Source organism: Pyxicephalus adspersus, chromosome 6 (assembly GCF_032062135.1).
Source record: "Pyxicephalus adspersus chromosome 6, UCB_Pads_2.0, whole genome shotgun sequence".
NCBI lineage: Eukaryota > Metazoa > Chordata > Amphibia > Anura > Pyxicephalidae > Pyxicephalus > Pyxicephalus adspersus.
In genome coordinates this window covers 36,422,740-36,441,721 of record NC_092863.1, presented here as the reverse complement: position 1 = coordinate 36,441,721, position 18,982 = coordinate 36,422,740, and the positions used below count along the sequence as shown (strand labels likewise).

At 39.0% G+C, this 18,982-nt stretch overlaps 1 protein-coding gene across 1 annotated transcript in view; it reads right to left on the bottom strand.

Annotated features, from left to right (window-relative positions):
* The window catches only part of TBC1D10A (TBC1 domain family member 10A), a 39,255-nt gene that overhangs the window by 12,153 nt on the left and 8,120 nt on the right, over nt 1-18,982 (bottom strand). Inside the window, exons 2-4 of the mRNA XM_072415268.1 lie at nt 4,551-4,650; nt 732-839; nt 234-340 (exon numbers count right to left, since the gene is read on the bottom strand). Of these exons, the coding sequence (XP_072271369.1) occupies nt 234-340; nt 732-839; nt 4,551-4,650 (315 nt within the window). The remainder of the gene's footprint in view (nt 1-233; nt 341-731; nt 840-4,550; nt 4,651-18,982) is intronic.

The window sequence follows — 18,982 nt, the reverse complement described above, 5'->3', positions numbered from 1 at the left end:
TAATAAATGTGGCATTAGGCCATTTACAATTTTTACAAATTTACTGTTCTCAGGACTGTAGACCAAAATCAATAAACTAAACAGAATGTGGCTACGAAGCCAGGAACATCCTGAATAATGTAGCATGGATCTGTGCCAGGATAAAAATATGAAAATCTCAGCTAGTTAACACAGGTTTATTTGGAATATTGAGACCCATCAATAAGCAGAAAGGTAGGGGGGAAAAACCTCACCCATGACCCCCTCGTGCCACAAACATTTCATGGAATGGAAACTGCCTATGAAGATCCCGTTCTATGATATCCAGCCATTTAGGATCACCTGCCATTGAGTCCAGCTCCTATGGGAACAAAAGTAGAATTCGCACATTGGAATCAACCGATTATAAGGCAGGATACCATGCTCACAGAGTTACTATAGACTTTCTCACCAAAGTATTACATAAAGTCATATTAAAAAAAAAAATTCAGGAGCACCAATTCCACTTAAAAATCAAATAGTTTTTCCCCCCAGGCCCTTTTTTAGCTGGGCACACCACCTGGCATTTTGACGTTTTTAGGTGGTTAGAGAAAAGTTGGGTCGCAAACCAGGGGTGGCCACCCACCTACAGCTTCTTCCCACCCAGCTTAAAAAAAGTTCTGGGGAAAATACCTCAGAACTTCATATTTCATTACATAAGGATGCTACCTAAACTGCTTTAAAATACATTCTTTACATCTGTATGTACTTACAGTAAATTTTTTGGGGTTCTGGTCCATCTTGACTCTGCTTCCAGAAAGGTACTGCCATGCCCGTCCACGCAGTGATGGTGGTATCCCTTTATGACACCGCAGCTTGATCTATCAAACAAAAAACTGCCCATTATTGATAAATCTACTAAATAATAATCATCACTGTGTAATATACAGGGAATAAATATATGTGGCAAGATGAATATGCTCAATACACTGATCATATATATGTAAACACACACAGTTCTACCTAAAAAGTTAACCTGTCAAAAACCTATGCAATTCACACATGATAACATGCATAACATAAGGAACATGCATTTAGTGAATCTGTATGTGAAAGCAGCGATTAGATATACAGATACTAATAGGGGCCCCAATACAATAAAAAAACAAATAGAAATACAGTATCCAACATATCTGGAACTACTAATCTCTTGACATGCATTGTATGTATGGTAATCTCTTATTTTAGGATATCCTCATGTGAATTACCAAGGTTTTGAGCATGTCTGAAATGCACTTAGCTGTTACAAGGCTATAAAATACTGGTTGCTTTTAGTCCTCCGAGCTAGTTTACATTGCCTTATAGCAGACATTACCCAGGTAAGTGCTTAATAAAAGAAACATTATTAGTAAACAATCATGTGCCATTTACAAAGCTTTATGGCAGTTTATAAGAAAAGGCTTTAATTCATTAAGATAAATCACACTATAACTAGGCAGAAATCCTAGCCAGATGAGCACATTAAGAAGTAATCACCTTGAGAATACAAGGGACACCCTCATGTACCACTAGATTTTTTCATGTCTCCTCCATGTTTTTGCCCAAAGGGACATCATGATGGACATGGTCATTCTGTATATAATCTGCTTCCTGACTCAGAAATCATGCACAATCCAGTGAATGAGAGTGCAAAAATACTTAATGTATGATCTAAGTGCTAGACTAGCAGACCAGAGTTTTGTGATTATTCCCATAGTCTGTTAGAATTAGGCAGAATGCCAAGCTTCAGCATTGTGAGAATGCCCACAGCAATAAATGTGCTGAACATTGGGGCTTCAAAAATAGGAGGGAAGATTTTCTTACATTGTTTGTGAATTGACAACATGAAGAAACAATAATGTACATTGAAACCCCCTCTTACTACCAGCAAGCCTTGGTTTTGTAGATAAGCAGTAATGCAGCCAAGAGAATCATACGAAGCAGGAGGGACATGTTCCTCATCTGACAAGAAAAGGATTTCATGGTATAGAAACGAAAATTCCTATTTCATATCTCATCCATTTAGAGACACATACAGTCTTTACCCTGGAGATCCAAAAGCAGTCCCAACTCATGGGTGAGCAAAAACATGTCATGACAAATATGGGGAGTGCCGTTTGTAGCCCGAAGAACCTCGTGCCTAAAAAATGGCTTCTGATAAGGCCAAAGTATCCTCTTGATAAAACTAGAACATGTGAGCAGAATACTTTGGAAACAGTTGATGCTGAAATGTCCAAGCCACACTAACAGATTTAGTAGAGTGCATCTTGAGCCCAGAAGCTTGGACGATGGTTTGCCTGCCGTAGGTTCTCAAGCCTTAACACCCCCTTTTACCTTTGTAAAACCAGAAATGCATTCTTAAATGATAAAAGACACCGTTTCAGATGCTCATCTTGGAAATATGATGGATAAAAGAAAAACTACCATGTGGGTGTGAGAGGGAAAGGTTTCTAATAAGTTCATATGGTGGTTTCTGAAGTGGAAAGAGAACCTGATTCAGATCCTACAGATTCACAGGGGAACAAACAGGGAAAGCTACAAGGGACACCACTTATTTAAAGGCTTTATTCAACTCCTAGATTGTAAGCTTTAGGGCAAGGTCCTCTCCTTCCCTTGTATCTGGCTGTTTTTTGCAACCTCGATTTAATGTACAGTGTTGCATATTACGTTGGTGCTATATAAATCCTATTTAATAATATTAATTGAGAGACCAATGTTCTCCAAAACAGAATATAAAGGGCGGAAACCAGGCCCTTAATAGTGCTGAAAACCAAACCTTGGTCCAAACCCAACTTCAGGAAGATCTTTTTGGGTGGATGCCCCAAGACTAGCACCTAGTGAAAGTATGTTGTTCATGCTAAATGACAGACCTTGCAGCTTTCCTCGCTTGTTGTTTTGTAAGAATCACAGACAAAAAAGGAGTCCAACCAAAATGTATAGACCTAAGTAAAGTCATTTAGTGCTTTGAGATCCAAGATGGGACAGAAAATCTCTTTGGGTCTGGGAATTTTGAGAAATGATATCTTATTCCAGAAGACCCAAGAAGAGCTCAGTAGACATTTGTCAACCGGTGCACGATTATCCCCCAAAAGGGAACGCTAAGGCAATGTCAGTGGTTCTGGACTTCTAAAGTCCTCCACAGCTGACTTATTAAAATAGAGTTTAGAACGTTCTCTATGCCGGACCCAGTGTCCAAAAGATCACTTCCAAGCTATTCATGAAATATAGTCTAGTGGAGTCACGGTGCATTATTGTGAAAACCAGGCCGAAGGAGATAAAAGATAATTGAATTTTAGGAGACAATCTTTACCAGTGATGTAAAGAAAAAAAAAAAAAAAAAAAAAGCTAGCCTTCTAACCGCAAAGACTTTCATGTTGTTAGCAGGAGGGTTATCCTAGGCTGGCCTGATGTTTTTTGTTTGCCTTCCTGTAGGCAGAAGTAAAACGTGACAGTTAAAAAAAAGAGATCTCATGCATCTCAATGGATGAATAAGAAAGTTATGCAAGGTTAGCCTAAAAATAAAGAATAAAAAAAATGATAAACTCTGTGATTTTAGGTTGTCCTTACAATTCCTAACAGTAAATGTATAATTTGTGGGCTCCTAACAGCATTTTAAGCAGGGACATTGATAAATTCTTTCCAACCACTGCTTTGACTTTTAACTATGGCCCCCAGATACATTTAAGACAACATTTACAAGCAGTTTTGTTGTATGTGTAGGCAAGGTGTGTCCTTAACTTCTTCAGCCATGTTATAAAGTAGTTTGGTCAGTTGTATAAAACATTTGCTTTAAATATTGTGGTCAGAGACATAATAAAGGGCTGAGAAAAGATTGTCTAGACACTGCCTTGCAGAGTAGTCCTTAAGAATAACATAGGCAAGTGTCTTTATGTCCTATCTTCCTACGATGTCAGCTAGAATCATAATAAACAGGACTGAACTTGTGTATGAGCATCCAGTTCCCAACAATTACAGTAACTCCAGCAGATCAAACCACAGACTGCTTTTAGGTTTACACCTTATAGGTCCAAGCTCAGCACTGCTGTACACGTGCTGGCATGTGAGAAATGCTTTTAGTAGTAGTATTTTACATTTCTCTGCATCAAAACATAGAGCGATCTTCCAGATACTGAAATATTAGATGTTTGCAGTGCAAAGTGGATAACTGATCGCAGCAATTTTAGCCGCTTAATACTACAGAAGGCTTTGTTGTTTAATGGGATATGCTTAGCTGGAGAAAAAAAAAAACCTATGACCTAATTTTATTTGGTATTACTGTGTGCTGCATAATTTGATGAACCAGTTTATATTCAGAATGCAAAGTTAATTAAGGTAATTTTGCTCTTGAACTCTACATACGTCTCAACAGTTATCAGTGCACATGAACTTGCCAAGTCTTTCTGCCAAACTGTGGCCCATTAAGATGATCCACAGGGATGTTCCTTAAACAACATTTAGGTACCTAAAAATATGCCATGCTGCACCCAGATGACTGGGTGAGGGTGTTACTGACAGGTGGTGTGATTATATGTATAGCAAACAAATGACACTACCTTTTTGTGCCTTTTTGCCATCCATTTATCCCAGTTTGACAGCATGTCCAGCCATTTTACTTCCCTCTGTCGTAACACCTCAACTGGTACCTCCTCTTCCCTGTGAAGAAATAAAAACAGGTTTCTTTAGAACACAATCAGCATGATTCAATATAAAACATATGGTGGGATAGAGCTCAGCCAATCAGGATTCAGTTCTTATCCGCCGACTGACAAATCATGAATTTTCACATTATAATCTAACAAATAACAGAACTTTTTCTATTACTATACAAACCTATTACAGCTTTTTTTAATACTCCATATAAAAGGGAAATACTGGTTACTAAACTACGATGAAGATATTACTGAAGCCTAACGTCCCCTGAGAACACAGACGTCACATAATTTTACACACAGGCTTGTTTAATTGCAGCTGTAACATATCCCATACAAATATGGCGATCTAAGACAGCATCTGGTATTGTTACATAATGAAAGGACGTGGCAGTCTGAGTAGTAATAACATCCTACCGAGATTTGCAGTTCCTTCTGAAGATAACTAACTGCTTCTAGCTCATGGAGTATGACCGAGCACAGAGTCCACTAAATGATTTATTAATATAAAGCTGTGCTTCATTACACACAGACTCCAGTATAAACTATGCCCTTTATGTCAGATATACTATACATACAGTATAACATAGATAATTTAGCAAAACTCAAAAAACTAAAACATCTTTTGTACAAATAGTCCAGGGCCTTGCAAAAAGTAATTTTCCTGCTACATCCCTTTACACATGCAGGCAAAGCCGAGGAAGATTGCCGTGATTATATTATTGTCTGTTTGCGGCTTCAATGTAGAAACAGGATGGTAGCCAATTCCAGTGGAAGGTAAGGATGATTGGAAAACTCGCCTATGTGACCCATAGCAGGTACTGTAGAAATGGATAGCAGTGCCACACGATTTCTAAACAAAACTTAAATGGAGCTTTCTGTAAAGCTGCTGGCATTGATTTAGACATACATAAGGGACATTAACCAGATACCCAAGTACTAGTCTTAACCAAAAACACTAAATATTGCCAGGAATACTTATCTAAGGAAGTCACAAAATACCCAAATTCAGACAGCTTATTTGAAAGGATACAATATTTGTACAGAAAAATCATTCCTCGAGGCCTCCAGGTTATCCATTTTTGCCACAATATCAATATGACCCCTTAGGCTATGTAAACACACGTGCAATAATTGTCGTGGGAAGGATCTTTTATGATACTTTCCAATTACTAAATACTGCACGATGCATGCTCTATGGAGAGGGGAGGGGAAGAACGTTAAAGTAGCACCCCGCTGGGCTCTGTCCCCTTTACGTTCATTACGATCGGTCTTTGTCCATGGATCCGCCATGACAGAAGACGAGCCCTGTAGGCACGCCAGATTCTCCTCCGATATCAGCCCTGAGGGGGATCATCGGACCAGAATCATCTGACCTGTATACGTAGCCTTCAACATAAAACTATTGTCAAATATAAAACAAAGGAATACATTTCATTTCCTGACCAGATACATACATCCTTCTCTGAAATAAGCATGCATGAAAGTCTGCTAGCAATGGCAACATTCCAAATATCCTGTGATGGGAACTTGGAGCAAGCAATGTCCATGGGTACAACTATGGTTCTTGTTCCTACAAGTGTAAAAGTTATTTATTCAATGATTGAGGAACCCCACATGACCATCACATCACATATCTGATATGACTGCCAAAAGTACCAGCAATTAATCTTCACACTTCAGATGGATCATATGTACACATGCTTTGGGGATTATAGCTTTTGTACCTTTTTTCTTGCAACATATCCCAGCACTGTCTTTAAAATATCTGTATGAGAGCTATAAATAATCCAGGTCAGGGAAAAAAAAAAAAAAAAAAAAAAACACAGACTGCTGAGACATTTGAAAATTAGGCTAGGTTGGGTATTCTAATGTCAGATACGAATTCTGGTTGGAAACAAAAAGAATTAGATAAAGATTAACTGTAATTTTGGTATTAAAATGGATGCAACTGAAAGGGTAAGTGGCAGACAGAGATTAAAATGGTTAAAATCTTCAATCACATCTAGAGTTCCTAATAAGAACACCATTGATGACTGACAATGGCTGATTCAGCAACAAGCAGATCTCCATCAAATAATGCTGGGTAAATTTGTTAATATTCCTCACAAGTTAAAGAATTCTAAATTTTGGTAATTGGACACATGATCATGACAGGTGACTATTACTGTGGCAAAAAAGGGTTTTGGGACTACTGGAAATAAGTTCTAAATGTCAGTCTGGAAACACCAATATATGTGGCCTCTCTATGCAACTTAATTAGCCCATACACAGCGTTTGCAATCATAGCAAAAACCATTACTTAAAAAAAAAAAAAAAAAACAACCTCAGTCCCAAGGTGTTCCAAAAAGAACCCGGCTTGCAGCATCTTTGGTGCGGTTTCCATGAACACTCACATTGCATAGTACAAAATGTAAACAGGGCCGTTATTGAATCCCAATACTGAATACAAAGTATTCCTGGGAATTGTTTTATTACAGGAAATGTACAACACAAATCAGAGCACTATGTTTTTGCTACCGTAGTTATTTGCACGGAAAGGAAACAATACCATATTTTCCCCACCAATAGCTTTGGAGAAACTATAAAGTGATTATGATTACAATGAACCTGCTTACTATAGCACTGAATGTAGAGGAAGCTGCTGCACGTGCACACCACATAAACAGGAACATAGTACAGAAGAACACTTGCTGCTTGGCAATAACAGCGCGATGATTGGGTGGGCAACAGCTGGTGTCAGACAGATGTAGATTAGTAGAAGTCACAACAAATCCCTCTGGTCTGTTGCCATGGCTCCTAAAATATAGTTTGGTGTAGTAACTCAGGCAGCAAAACTGTTTATTTAGGAAAGCCATTGAAAACCATTTTTGGGTATTTTGCTTTAACATGAGCCATCAGGAATATTACAAAAGGTAATGCATATAAAAAAAGCTGTTTCCCAGCTCCAATTTCCTTTAAAAACATTTTGAGCATATTTTCCGAGGGTGTAAATGCATCCTAAAGTCAGACGCCACTGGAACACCTGCAGCTCGGCAACAAACCCTTTAAAGGGATGTTGGGTACAGGGAGACGCATTACAATTCTATAGGCAAAGTCTCCCAGCCCCTCTACTGCTCTCCCACAGATTTCCACTCTCCAAAAGCTCTACAGATGCCAAAAGGGGCTGTAGTCCCAAAGACTTCTTTTGTTTTGGCTAAGATCCATTGTATTTTTCGTTCTTCTTCAGGAGTAGGAATGACACGGTTGTCTTTACTAGGAGATAGAAGTGAATCAGTAGCATCTGATGCGATGAGGGCCTGGCGAGATACACCCCCCTTCCTGAGGAGGAGCATCCAGGTGGACTCTCATCATACTGCTAGGGATGGGGAACCCACTATCTCACCTCAGGGAATTTTCCCTATGGGGGTGGTGTCTGAGGGGCACCTGAAAATCACAGTGGGCTTGGTTACCCCAGCATTTTTTTTTTTTTTTTAACTTGGCTGTATTCAGCACAACCTTTTTTTGGAGCTAGCTACAGCTAGCCTTCACATTTTGGAGAACTTTCTTCTTTGTCAGTCGCTCCCCATTAGTGGGAATCTCATTTTGGGGGAGCTCGCAACCTAGTACTCACAGGCCTGAAACTGTATGTGATCCACCTGGCTTCAGCTAGGTGAGTCACATTAACCCAGTCCCCTGGTCTGGAGCATTATACCCTGGGGGTGGCACGGGGACATGAGGTTTATGTTTCAGAACCACATCCCTGCAGCTTAAAACATGCTAGCTTGTACAGTATCCAATTCATTTGTAGTTTTGAAGTACCAACCATCTACCAACACTGTCTGAGTATCCAGCTGTAGGTAGTAGTCTTTGGGCTCATCTAAACAAGTTTCAGTCTTGTGCTGCTAGTAATCATTTTAGTGATGAGGGGGCTGTTAGCTATTTGTTCATTCATAGCCCTTAACCTATATCAGGTCAATCCAGGTAGGCAGGACATTGAATATTTGTAGTCGATTACAAGGATCAATTTAAATCTATTACAATATCAATAAATGAAATAGAGTGAAAAGTAGAGTATGCCTAACATTACTCTCGCAGGAAAAAAAAAATATATAACTCAAGAAAGTTTTTCCACCATGTGATCAGTGTGACCTATTCAGGTTAACTGCAGGACTGTACTGTTATACCACCACTTTTATCCACACCCACACAAGCAGCTCACAATTTGTATGTAGATCTCCTTTGGGCAATTGTGCACCAAGCTGACAAAATATCTCAGATATGAACTACTTGAAAAGTAACATACAGAGTAAAAGAAAAACTTATTGTAAAATATTATATATACATACATACATACACACACACACATGTTTATCTTTGTAACCTACTATGTAAATTTTCTCATCATTTCATCTGCAAATTTTAATAAATGCATGTTGGTTCTGTCTGTCTTCTCTGCAGCTAGTGATTTCCCTTTAAAAGTGTGACAACTTTAGGCTGTTCCTTGAGCAATGGTGGCATCACCACCCCCTGATGTCTATGGGTCATGCCACTTTTGTTCTGTCTAAGCTGGCTCTACAAATTCTGCATTCCGAGTTCCCAGGCACCATGGCTGGTAACAGCCAATAACATTCACACAATTCCCAAAACAAGATTGGAAGTTGTAGTTTATCCGTGGCCTGCACCTTTTAGACTGGGGTGACTTGCATGCTAAAGAACTGTCCCACCCACTACCACCTATTCTAATATAAAGGCCAGACATTCCAGGATAAAGGAAAGTGCATAACTTTGATTATAGTAATATAATATTTGTGTATTATTTGGTACAATAAATGAAATGCTGCCTCTGTTCATCAGCATTCTTTAATAGTAAACAATCACTGCTGCTGTCTGTCCATTTGTCCAAAAATAGATCAGAACTCAAAAATTTTTTCTTTGATGTAGAAGCTGTTTTGAGGTATTGCTGATTAATTGGTATGCATTCTTTCTTTTGAAAAATAGAGGTGTAGTTTCTAGTATGTGAGTGTGCCTAGGCACTCGTGTATATCTGCAGTGTGAGATCTTTGGCACCACAGGCTTTCATTGCTAGTCCTTAGTGAACATTTGAGATTTGGTGACATCACTTTTGTTATGTTCAAGCCTCTCTTTGCCAGAGAATCATAATATGAGAATATAAACCCCTGCCAAGATGGTCACCTGTACACTAAGACCGTGCAGAACAAGGCAATATATATTAGGAATGGGGAAAAGATTAGCTACATGGAGACCACAGGCAATACAGAAAAGTAATCATTCCCCTTTAGGTCAGCCTCCTGTGGGTACAGCTTCCAGAGATCAGTGACATATTATATTATTTTGGAGCTAGTACTAGCTTGGATGAGTTATATATTACAGGTTGGGGTATTACAAACAAGGGACAGTGACTTTATGGGTTCAAAATACAAAAGTGGAGCCTGGGAACACAGTCAGCTGCATTTAAGGGAAAGAAAAACAGAAAAGGTAGTGGGGGAAGAAATGTTAGATTTTATTATGTACTCTGTTACTGTGCACTTTAAAACTCAGATACTCGGAGTTCACATCAAACAGGAAATACCTTATTAGCAACAAGGGGTTAATAGTTTACTCCATTCAAAAAAGGAACAGAATATTTAGTATCATTATTTCAGGCCATATATAACACATAATTATGTGGAAGATATTAATCACTGTCTTAATTCCAGCTAGAACCAACTCCCAGATTTCTTTTAATAAAGAACTAGAAGACTCGAGAACCTTGTCACGTGCAGAACAGAATTGTACGGCTAAATTTCACCCAGACACACAAAATATGGAACATGGGGGAGGGGTCAGAGTAATAGGTTTCATCCCTGTGAACCAATAAAAAAAAATGTATTGTTCACAATGAGAGTATTTATCAGACACTTCCTGGATGTGCAGCAAACTGATTCCCCTCTACCCCCACCATCACAACTAGGACCTCAGGAAGGAAAGAAAACTCATCCAGAGGAAGTGGAAGAGTGACTTGTGAATCCCACGCACCAGTTAGCGAAACAAATGAACGCCCTGGTGTCTCATCAGTCCTCGTGTATGACAGAGGTGTTACAGCAACAATGCCTTCTTAACCCAGAAACAAGCCTTACATTAAGCCAATTGTGTGACTCATAGTTATTTAAATGGCAAGCCTCAAAGCTTTCACCTCCCTCCCAATTGTATATATTTACCATGTTTGTTTACATATCATCCATTGATTGGCTATGCATGAACATTCACCTGCAGGTTCACCTCTGAACCCCAGATAGGCAACAAAATCACACGAGTCGACTCTCAGGAGTGCTTCCTGCTTACAACACATTATATTTTCTTTCTGATTTTTCTTCTTCTTTGGCTGGCTCTAAGAAGCCATCATGGCACCAACAAACGAAGGTAGCAATATTTTGTGAAGGTGAATGTCAACAACTGGCCATCCAAAGACCACTTGCAGCCAACTAGAGTGCCTCTCCTGGTACGAGTCAAAGTGATGTGTAAATATAGTGGTTTATTTTGTCTGTGCAACCATTTACAAGTAAAATGACTAGAACAAAAAATAAGGTGGCAGGGCCTGTAGGAACTTGTAGTCACCCAACAGCTCTGTGTGGGAATTTCTAGGCCAGCAATGTGTTTGAGCCTACACAGAGGTTATCAGAAGATGACATGGAGACTTGTGGTTTCCCTACAGTGAAAGCAGTCTCGGCTTGCCTAGTGAAACCACAAGCACACCTTGGAAAGGTAATGTAGCTTAGATACCCACGTTAAAGCAACTTTTTTTAAAAAAACTTTATATACTTATTTTCCTATTGGCTGTTCCACCATTCATCATTTTCCTCAGCTTTCTATATACAGGCCCCATACTTCTATAGATTGCCATCCTTACCCCCATTTATGGGTTCACTTTTAACCTGTGAAGCTAAAACAAAGTTTGGGTGGAGGGCAGGAAACATTTGGTGCTTGCCAGACAAGGCAGAGCAATGTAGATCTCTAAAATGGAGTATAAGGAGTACAATGAGACAAAACTTCTTTCTTCTTAAACTACATTTACTGCTCAGGGTGCTACCTGGGACAACTCTAAAAACATTCAAAACTTTATTTTTTTTTTATCAATAAAACGGTCTGAAATTCCATAATTTCCCTTTAAGAAGTAGTGCCCTTTGCACTGTTCTTGTCATTGTGTAACCTATTTCACATTCAAAGTCTGCATAGCTCTGCAGAAATGTCCATAGATGACAATTATCAGGCAGCTTTAGTGTTCATCTTAGGAAACTCTGTATTTGTCAGATACATGGCAAAAATACAAATCAGAAAAAGGGAGTTCAGAGTCCACTCTGCCCTTTATAGCAGAAAAAAAATTAGGTTAATTATTACCCAAATACAACATCTGGCCATTTTCTAATGGTAACACAATGAATACAAATTTTCCAGTAAAGTAAACCAAGGTTCTCTTCTGATAAAATTGAGTGCAGTGACTGCATTAATGTAGGGGAATTGGATCAAGCAGTTAGGCCTTGTTGTGTATATTGCATTTGTTTAAATATCTGTAGCAAAAACACAAAAATGCTACATATATCTTTTAGGATGTACGAAAATGAAAAAACCTCTATGAAGTAGGAGTAATTCTATTGACTTTACTGGGACTAAACACGCAGATAGGAGAAGGTGGATAGCTTTAATTGGAGCCCGACATCCTAAAATCAATTTATAACATGGCAATAACTAAGCAAAATATACACGACAATGAAAAATAGCCACTGGACAGCGGTGCCCGTATATAGCACTTATTACACTTTGGAACAAGGAAGAAGAATATATCTTTACTAGGGGACAGCAAGCATTGGGATAACCCATCTGGAGATATTTAATACATCTAAAACAATGCAGACTACAATACAGAAGGTGCAAAATCCTATTTAATGTACAGCGCTGCACAAGACTTTAAAAGTTCCAGTAGCACTCTGAGCTGAAGAGTTACAAGTACGGATATCAAGAAGTAATAAGGAACCTTACAGGACCATGGATTGTGAGATGAAGATCCCTATGCAAGGAATAGCTGTATGGGTAAGAATATCGGCCATGAAAATCCAAAATGACTGCCTACCAAATCGGGCTCAAAGGGTAGCCAAAACACAACGTGCTGTTCAATCTTTAAAGCTTGTATATAGTTTGTCAAGTTTGCAATAACAGTGCAGAGAAAAAGAGCAACTCATACTCTGAGGTGTGGAAATAAAAGTATGTGACAAAATAACAAACACAAGATTCTTGCATTTGAAGGGGTCAGATCTGTAATGCTGGATTTAGGGCTCATACTTATCTAATATTGTGTTACGGCAACACACATTGCATGTGCTAGTGGCACTACAGCAACAACTAATTATTTCAGCGCATCACCATGTTCAGTAAAGCGCTACCTTGAGCTGAAGTCGAAAAGGGTACAAGTCTGTCATTTGGGAGCTTTACTTGCCTATTCGTTTGCCCATAGCAACATATCAAATCAATGTTGCACAAAGTCAGGATGCCAAGGTCTGAATGGGCCATAAAAAAAAGGAATGGCCTAAACCAGGGGTCAGCAACCTTTACTATCAAAAGAACCATTTTGCCTCCTCTTCCACTAAAGAAAAATAGTCTGGAGCCGCAAAACATAACACAGTTTATAAACTTTTAAAAGTTTTAATATTTTTTTAATTTTACCTGTTACAACAAGTGTGCATGTGTAGGCCTACTTTGAAATAAATTAAACACTGAACTATGCCCCTAGAAGCCTCCAGCTTCTAACGTATCATCCTGTTACATTAGAAGCTGGAGGCTTCTAACGTAACGGTAGATTTTTTTGATGGGCAGAGTTCTTTATGTTCTGATGATAGCCTAACAATTAAATTTTAGGGGGTGTTAGTCACAGGTGTCCCCAACTTGCACCTACATTTTGGTTTTGTACATCTCCCCATTCCAGAGGAATTGGGGTTCAAAAGGAGGGGGATGTCATTGTACACACCCATTTGTACACGCCCCGTGGTAGATTTATTTCACTGGTAGATTTTTTTCATTAGAACACTGGATAGGGAATCCCCCTCCTCCACAGTGTCTTGGGAGGAAGGGGATCCCCCATCAGAGATCTCCCCGCGGCAGCCGAAGGGAGCCACAACAAGGAGGCTGAAGAGCCGCATGCGGCTCTGGAGCCGCAGGTTGCAGACCCCTGGTCTAAACTGACCTTATAAAAACACTTCTGATCTAGATATCCATTCAAGAAAACTTGGGCAAATAAACTTCAGAGAAAGTACCCAATGGCAGCCACCATAAATGTTCCTTTAAGCTCCTAACAAAGTTCATATATTGTTAAGATACAGAATATGAATCTCTACCAGTGTACACCTAACCCTACTGAATTATTCACACCACAAACATAAATGGTACACACAGTTATGCAGCATTGCAGAATCACTGCACTGAAATGAAAAACTTTACACTCAGGGAAAGTCATTACGTGCGGCTGCAGCCATCAATGCAATTAGCACATTAGCTTAGAGCTGGCTATAAAAATATGAAAATGGGTTATCATATTTAATGTCCCTATTTACACTTCTAAAGAGGTTTTCACAAAAGATATAAAAGAACACTTAATTATCAGAGCTCAATAAATATAACAGATCTCTGAATAATCTTTGCGGGTTTAAAGTACACAGAGTTCATTTTAGAATGCGGTAATAATAAGAGGCCACACTAGTTTCAGTCTTATTGTACAGTCCCTTTTGTTCGACCAAATAACCGAGCAAGGGACTCACTGATTGGATATAAAATTAACTGTTAGTTTATCCAAAATTGACTGAATAAAAAAAAGTTCTTTCTAAAGCCTCCAATACTTGTTTGCTCCTCCTCGCTGTCTGCAGCCTAGAGAGTGCAAATCTAAAGCCTGGCTCGCCAAAGTCCTAAAGGTTTGAATGGGTCTTTCTTCTATAATCACATTTGAGTCTATGTGACATTAGTACACCGGTTGGAGAAAACATTCATTCTGCATACAGTCCCATCCAAGTATTTGGGAGGATAGTACACAGGCACTGGAACAAATAAGTATGGACACAAATGGGAGTGATAGCGACACAGCTTAGTATAGTTAAGAGGATAAAGAGGGGGGCCGATGCTATTTTTACTAAAAACAGAACGCACTTTAAATCTACTGTATAAAAAGCCGTAAATTAAAACAGGAATGTGGACTGAAAAGTATTAAAAATGGGGCACTAATGTAACCTAGAAATAGAAGGTGCTGCACACATGAGAGAAATAGATGTCCTATTTACCGATGTGCTCTCATTCCTATGGAAGAGAGGATTTCTTGAAATTGCCTGAGATATGCAGCAAGCAGAACCAAAAACCTGCAGACGAGAACTGTATTCTGAAGAAAACCTGTAGTATGAGGTATGGAGGCTCTCCACTGCAACAACCTTCTGAAATTGGTTACTGTCCGAGCTTCAAATCTGTATATTTGTTTCAGGTCTGTGTCTGAGATATTACCGAAGTACTGATCACATCACTAATTCTACAAGCTCCCCATATTACCCAGATGATACACAATAGTAATCAATAATTGGTGGACAGAGGGCTCATACGTATCCTAAAGCAATGTGTGGAGCTGCATCCGTTTTCCTGAGGTCATGTTGTATGATCGGTGACTAGGACAGGTAATTCTTGATTCACTCTCTGGGACAACTAGCATTAAACAGCAGTCAACTTCAAGTCTTATGCATGTGAATAGTACAAACCTTCCATAGAATTTTATCTTTTGGAGAAAAAAAAAAAAAATGAGAAAAACTAAAGCTGTTCCTTAAAGACACTTTATCCTATCAGTATGTACAGACAGTCCATATTATATGGGCAATGCAGGTGAGTGTGGAAAGACCTGTTGGAAAATGTTGGGTATTTACTTAGCAGCCTGGCTGTCACAGATGATGTAAATGGAAAATACTTTACAAAACCTGAACTCTACAACAATCGTACAGGCCCATCCCAAGCATTTAACTTGTTTTGTCTAATACTGCACAGAAAGAACCAAGTTTTCTGACTGGCCCACCACTTCTAGTTATTGGATTTCAGTACTTTTAATGATCATGTTATCACATGTGGGAATTATCTAGGATGGGGTGTATATGCAGTAGGCAGCAGAATGCCCACTCTTACAGATAGATGACCAGGTTATCGGGTGGCGATACAAGTTCTCAAGAAGGGCATTAGGAATTTTTCCTAGGAAGTTTTATACAGCACCCTGCTGACCTCTTCCACAGCTATGATCTGTCCCGCATTACAACCAAAGTTTTGCACAACATGACATAAGCATGTTGATAATAAGGGGGAGAAAGGCTAAAAATAAGCAGATTAAGCTTCAGCGTTATGGTCCTGGGGTTGGGCCTTTAGCTTGGCTAACAAAGGTAACCAGGACTGTCACACACTTGTGAAACAGAACAATACTGCTCTGTGTGTTATAGGAAAGTCAGGAGTATGAAGAATTGTTTATTATTCACTGCTGAATACACTTCATTTTCTAAGAAAAGAAAAAACAGAAGGCTTGAGTAAGCTCTGAACTTCTTGAGTTTATAGACAAACATGGAATATGAAGCTGGAATATGATATAAAACGGAGGCCTACAGAAGACTTTTGGAGATAAGCAGGCGCTGATGTCAGTCCTCCGTCACATTTGGAATCTGCTGTCGGCTACCCAGGTACATAGATGTACAGATGTAGCTTGAGCCTTTGTAATAAAGGATCCGTACACATCACAGCTATGAGTTTATGGGTATAATTTGAAAATAATCTAATGAGATGCTTGTAGAATTTGCAGGCTTAATACCCAAACAGGCTGGATGTTCCTACAATAAAATAAACTGATGACAATCATCAGCTGATCACTCTGCCATAATACAAACTCAAACCTGCAGCAAGACTAAAGAAGAGCTGGGGAAAGTTATGTCTGTTAAGCATGTCAAAATAAAGGTCTGCATGGAACCCAAAATGTCCTCAGGTAGAGAAAAACAACTGCCGACTCCATATTGCTTTTTTAGAGGTTGTTATCAGTGCAGTTACAAAAAGAAAAAATCAAATAGGATGAACTTGCAGTTCTGTTATACTGCAGTATATTGCAGTTTTTTCTTCTTTATGTGTCCCTGTTGGAAGATTTTCCCTCACTTCCTGTCTGGACATTGGAAGTTGGAGTAAATCTCTCTAATGAGGCCATGGATAGCAGGAAGAATGGAGTTAAACACTTCCTAATTCCATCCGAAATTAGAAGAAAAAAAAAAAAAAAAAAAACACCAGCACTAACTTTCCAATTTTTCTGCAGCATACTGAACTAGCGCCAACATGCCGGTCCTGCACCATGCAGAGCCATGATTTCTATACCAGAGAAAACTAACTTGCCATAAATAGAAGATGTATCATAAAGGAACCTGGAAAAGAAGAAGTAACATAATGATACAGTATATTCTTACCCAGCCCTAGCTCACTGTACAAGACAAAGAAGTATATCCCAGATTATTTTTACATTATAGTTCCCTATTGTTCATGGAAAGAGGATCTTAAAGAGGAACTAAAAGGTGAAAAACATGCTTGTGGTAAGTAGATACCAGCTTGTGGTAAGTAACGTGAGACCAGATTTCCTGAGGGGGTCAAATATTAGTTTATTAAAGGTAAATCCTAAATATTTAATTCCCTGGTTTCTCCCTTGTTAATGTGCTAATGAAGTTTCTCAATAAATCCTTTGCCCTTCCATTACATGATTTTACATGAAGCGATATCATCTTTAAGTCTTGGCAATGCAGGCAGAACATTGCTAGTGGGGGGCGTAGTAGGGTGCTGAACATAGCTACCAACTTTTCTGTTGTCATAAGTTGTCCACATGCAATGGTAAAGTGCAATGACTGATAAAACTGAAAAACAGAGGTTGGCCAGGGACAGTTCAGCTAGAAAGGGCAAAGAATAAGATTCTGTACTGCTGTGAAAGGCTGAAGAACGTCCGATTATCTGGGTCTGGCCAATCAAGATGGCATCTAGGATGGAAAGAAAGAAAATTGTGACAGAATGAAGACAGGTGAGTATAGCGGAGTTTATTTCTGCTTTATTGGGAGTTTTGGGTTCCCCCAAGACCTAGAATTAAAGGGTTTCTCTGGGGTAAAAAGGTTGAGAAACATGGAGACTTCCTTATGGTCAAAGAAGTGACGTCTTGAAATCACAGCAATAAAGTCAGCACATGGGAGAATTCAGGATTCTAAAATGTTTTTTCTAGGTTACAGCGGGGAAGCATTAGATCATCCTATGTATGGTAAAGAGATCTGTCTGGAACGGAGGCCATAGCCATATAGCCACAGGAATGTATTATTTTGAGAAAATGTATTAAGGCCTAGTGTTCAATGGGCTTGGAAAAAATGTTAAATAAATGTGAACATGAACATCTAGACAAAGCTGTAGTCAGGAACCTACAGAGCAATTATCTTCCTGTTCCTACTATATTATTCTGTGGATATGTCCTTTATTTACTTCTCCTGTAGCTTTATAATCATTACCCCAAAACTTTACTAATCTACCACAATGTAGCCCTACTTGGACCGGGGACATTAATGCATGGGAAGATTATAATGGGTAAAGAATGGCTGCAAGGGGCCTACAAGCATACTGGTGACATCTCCCTTACTCTCCTTGTATGTATTTATTAGGACAGCTTTCACTGTTCAGTTCCTTTGAGAGCACTAAGAGTGGCCCTATTACATTGTGACAGGTACTCTTGACAAGTCAAATCCCCTCTGTATGTGAAATTTGCAGATATATAAACTTGCTTGCAGTTCTATGAATTGGACATCCAATCTGCAACCCTTTTATTGTCAAGCTTGGAAGTACAGCTCTGGAGATCTTTTTCTGAAACATTGCAGCAATATCCTTCATACATTTATGTATCAGCAAAGCAGAAATGGATTTTATTGCTTGCACGCAGTGAGAGAGTTCTAAAGTCTATTCTAAGAGGACATGGAATACATTGATTATGTCAGCCATAAACCTGCACACACTCACAGCACTTCCACTATCTACATGTCATAGGTACACTGGGCTCACTGGCAATATTCAGCATTTAGAATCATTTTACTGTTGTACTAGTTCTATCAATTTTATATTTCCTCTGTAAAATACAAGAAAACGATTTAAGGCCACAAAACGAAGGCCACTATTTATGGCCTCCTTCTGAAAATGCTACTTACATGGCTTTCCCTGGCTGTGACCTAGAATAGCATTCACACAAGAAAGTCTGAACATGTCCTCTGTATCCTTGTATAAAAGGTGGGCTAATAAAATGGTTG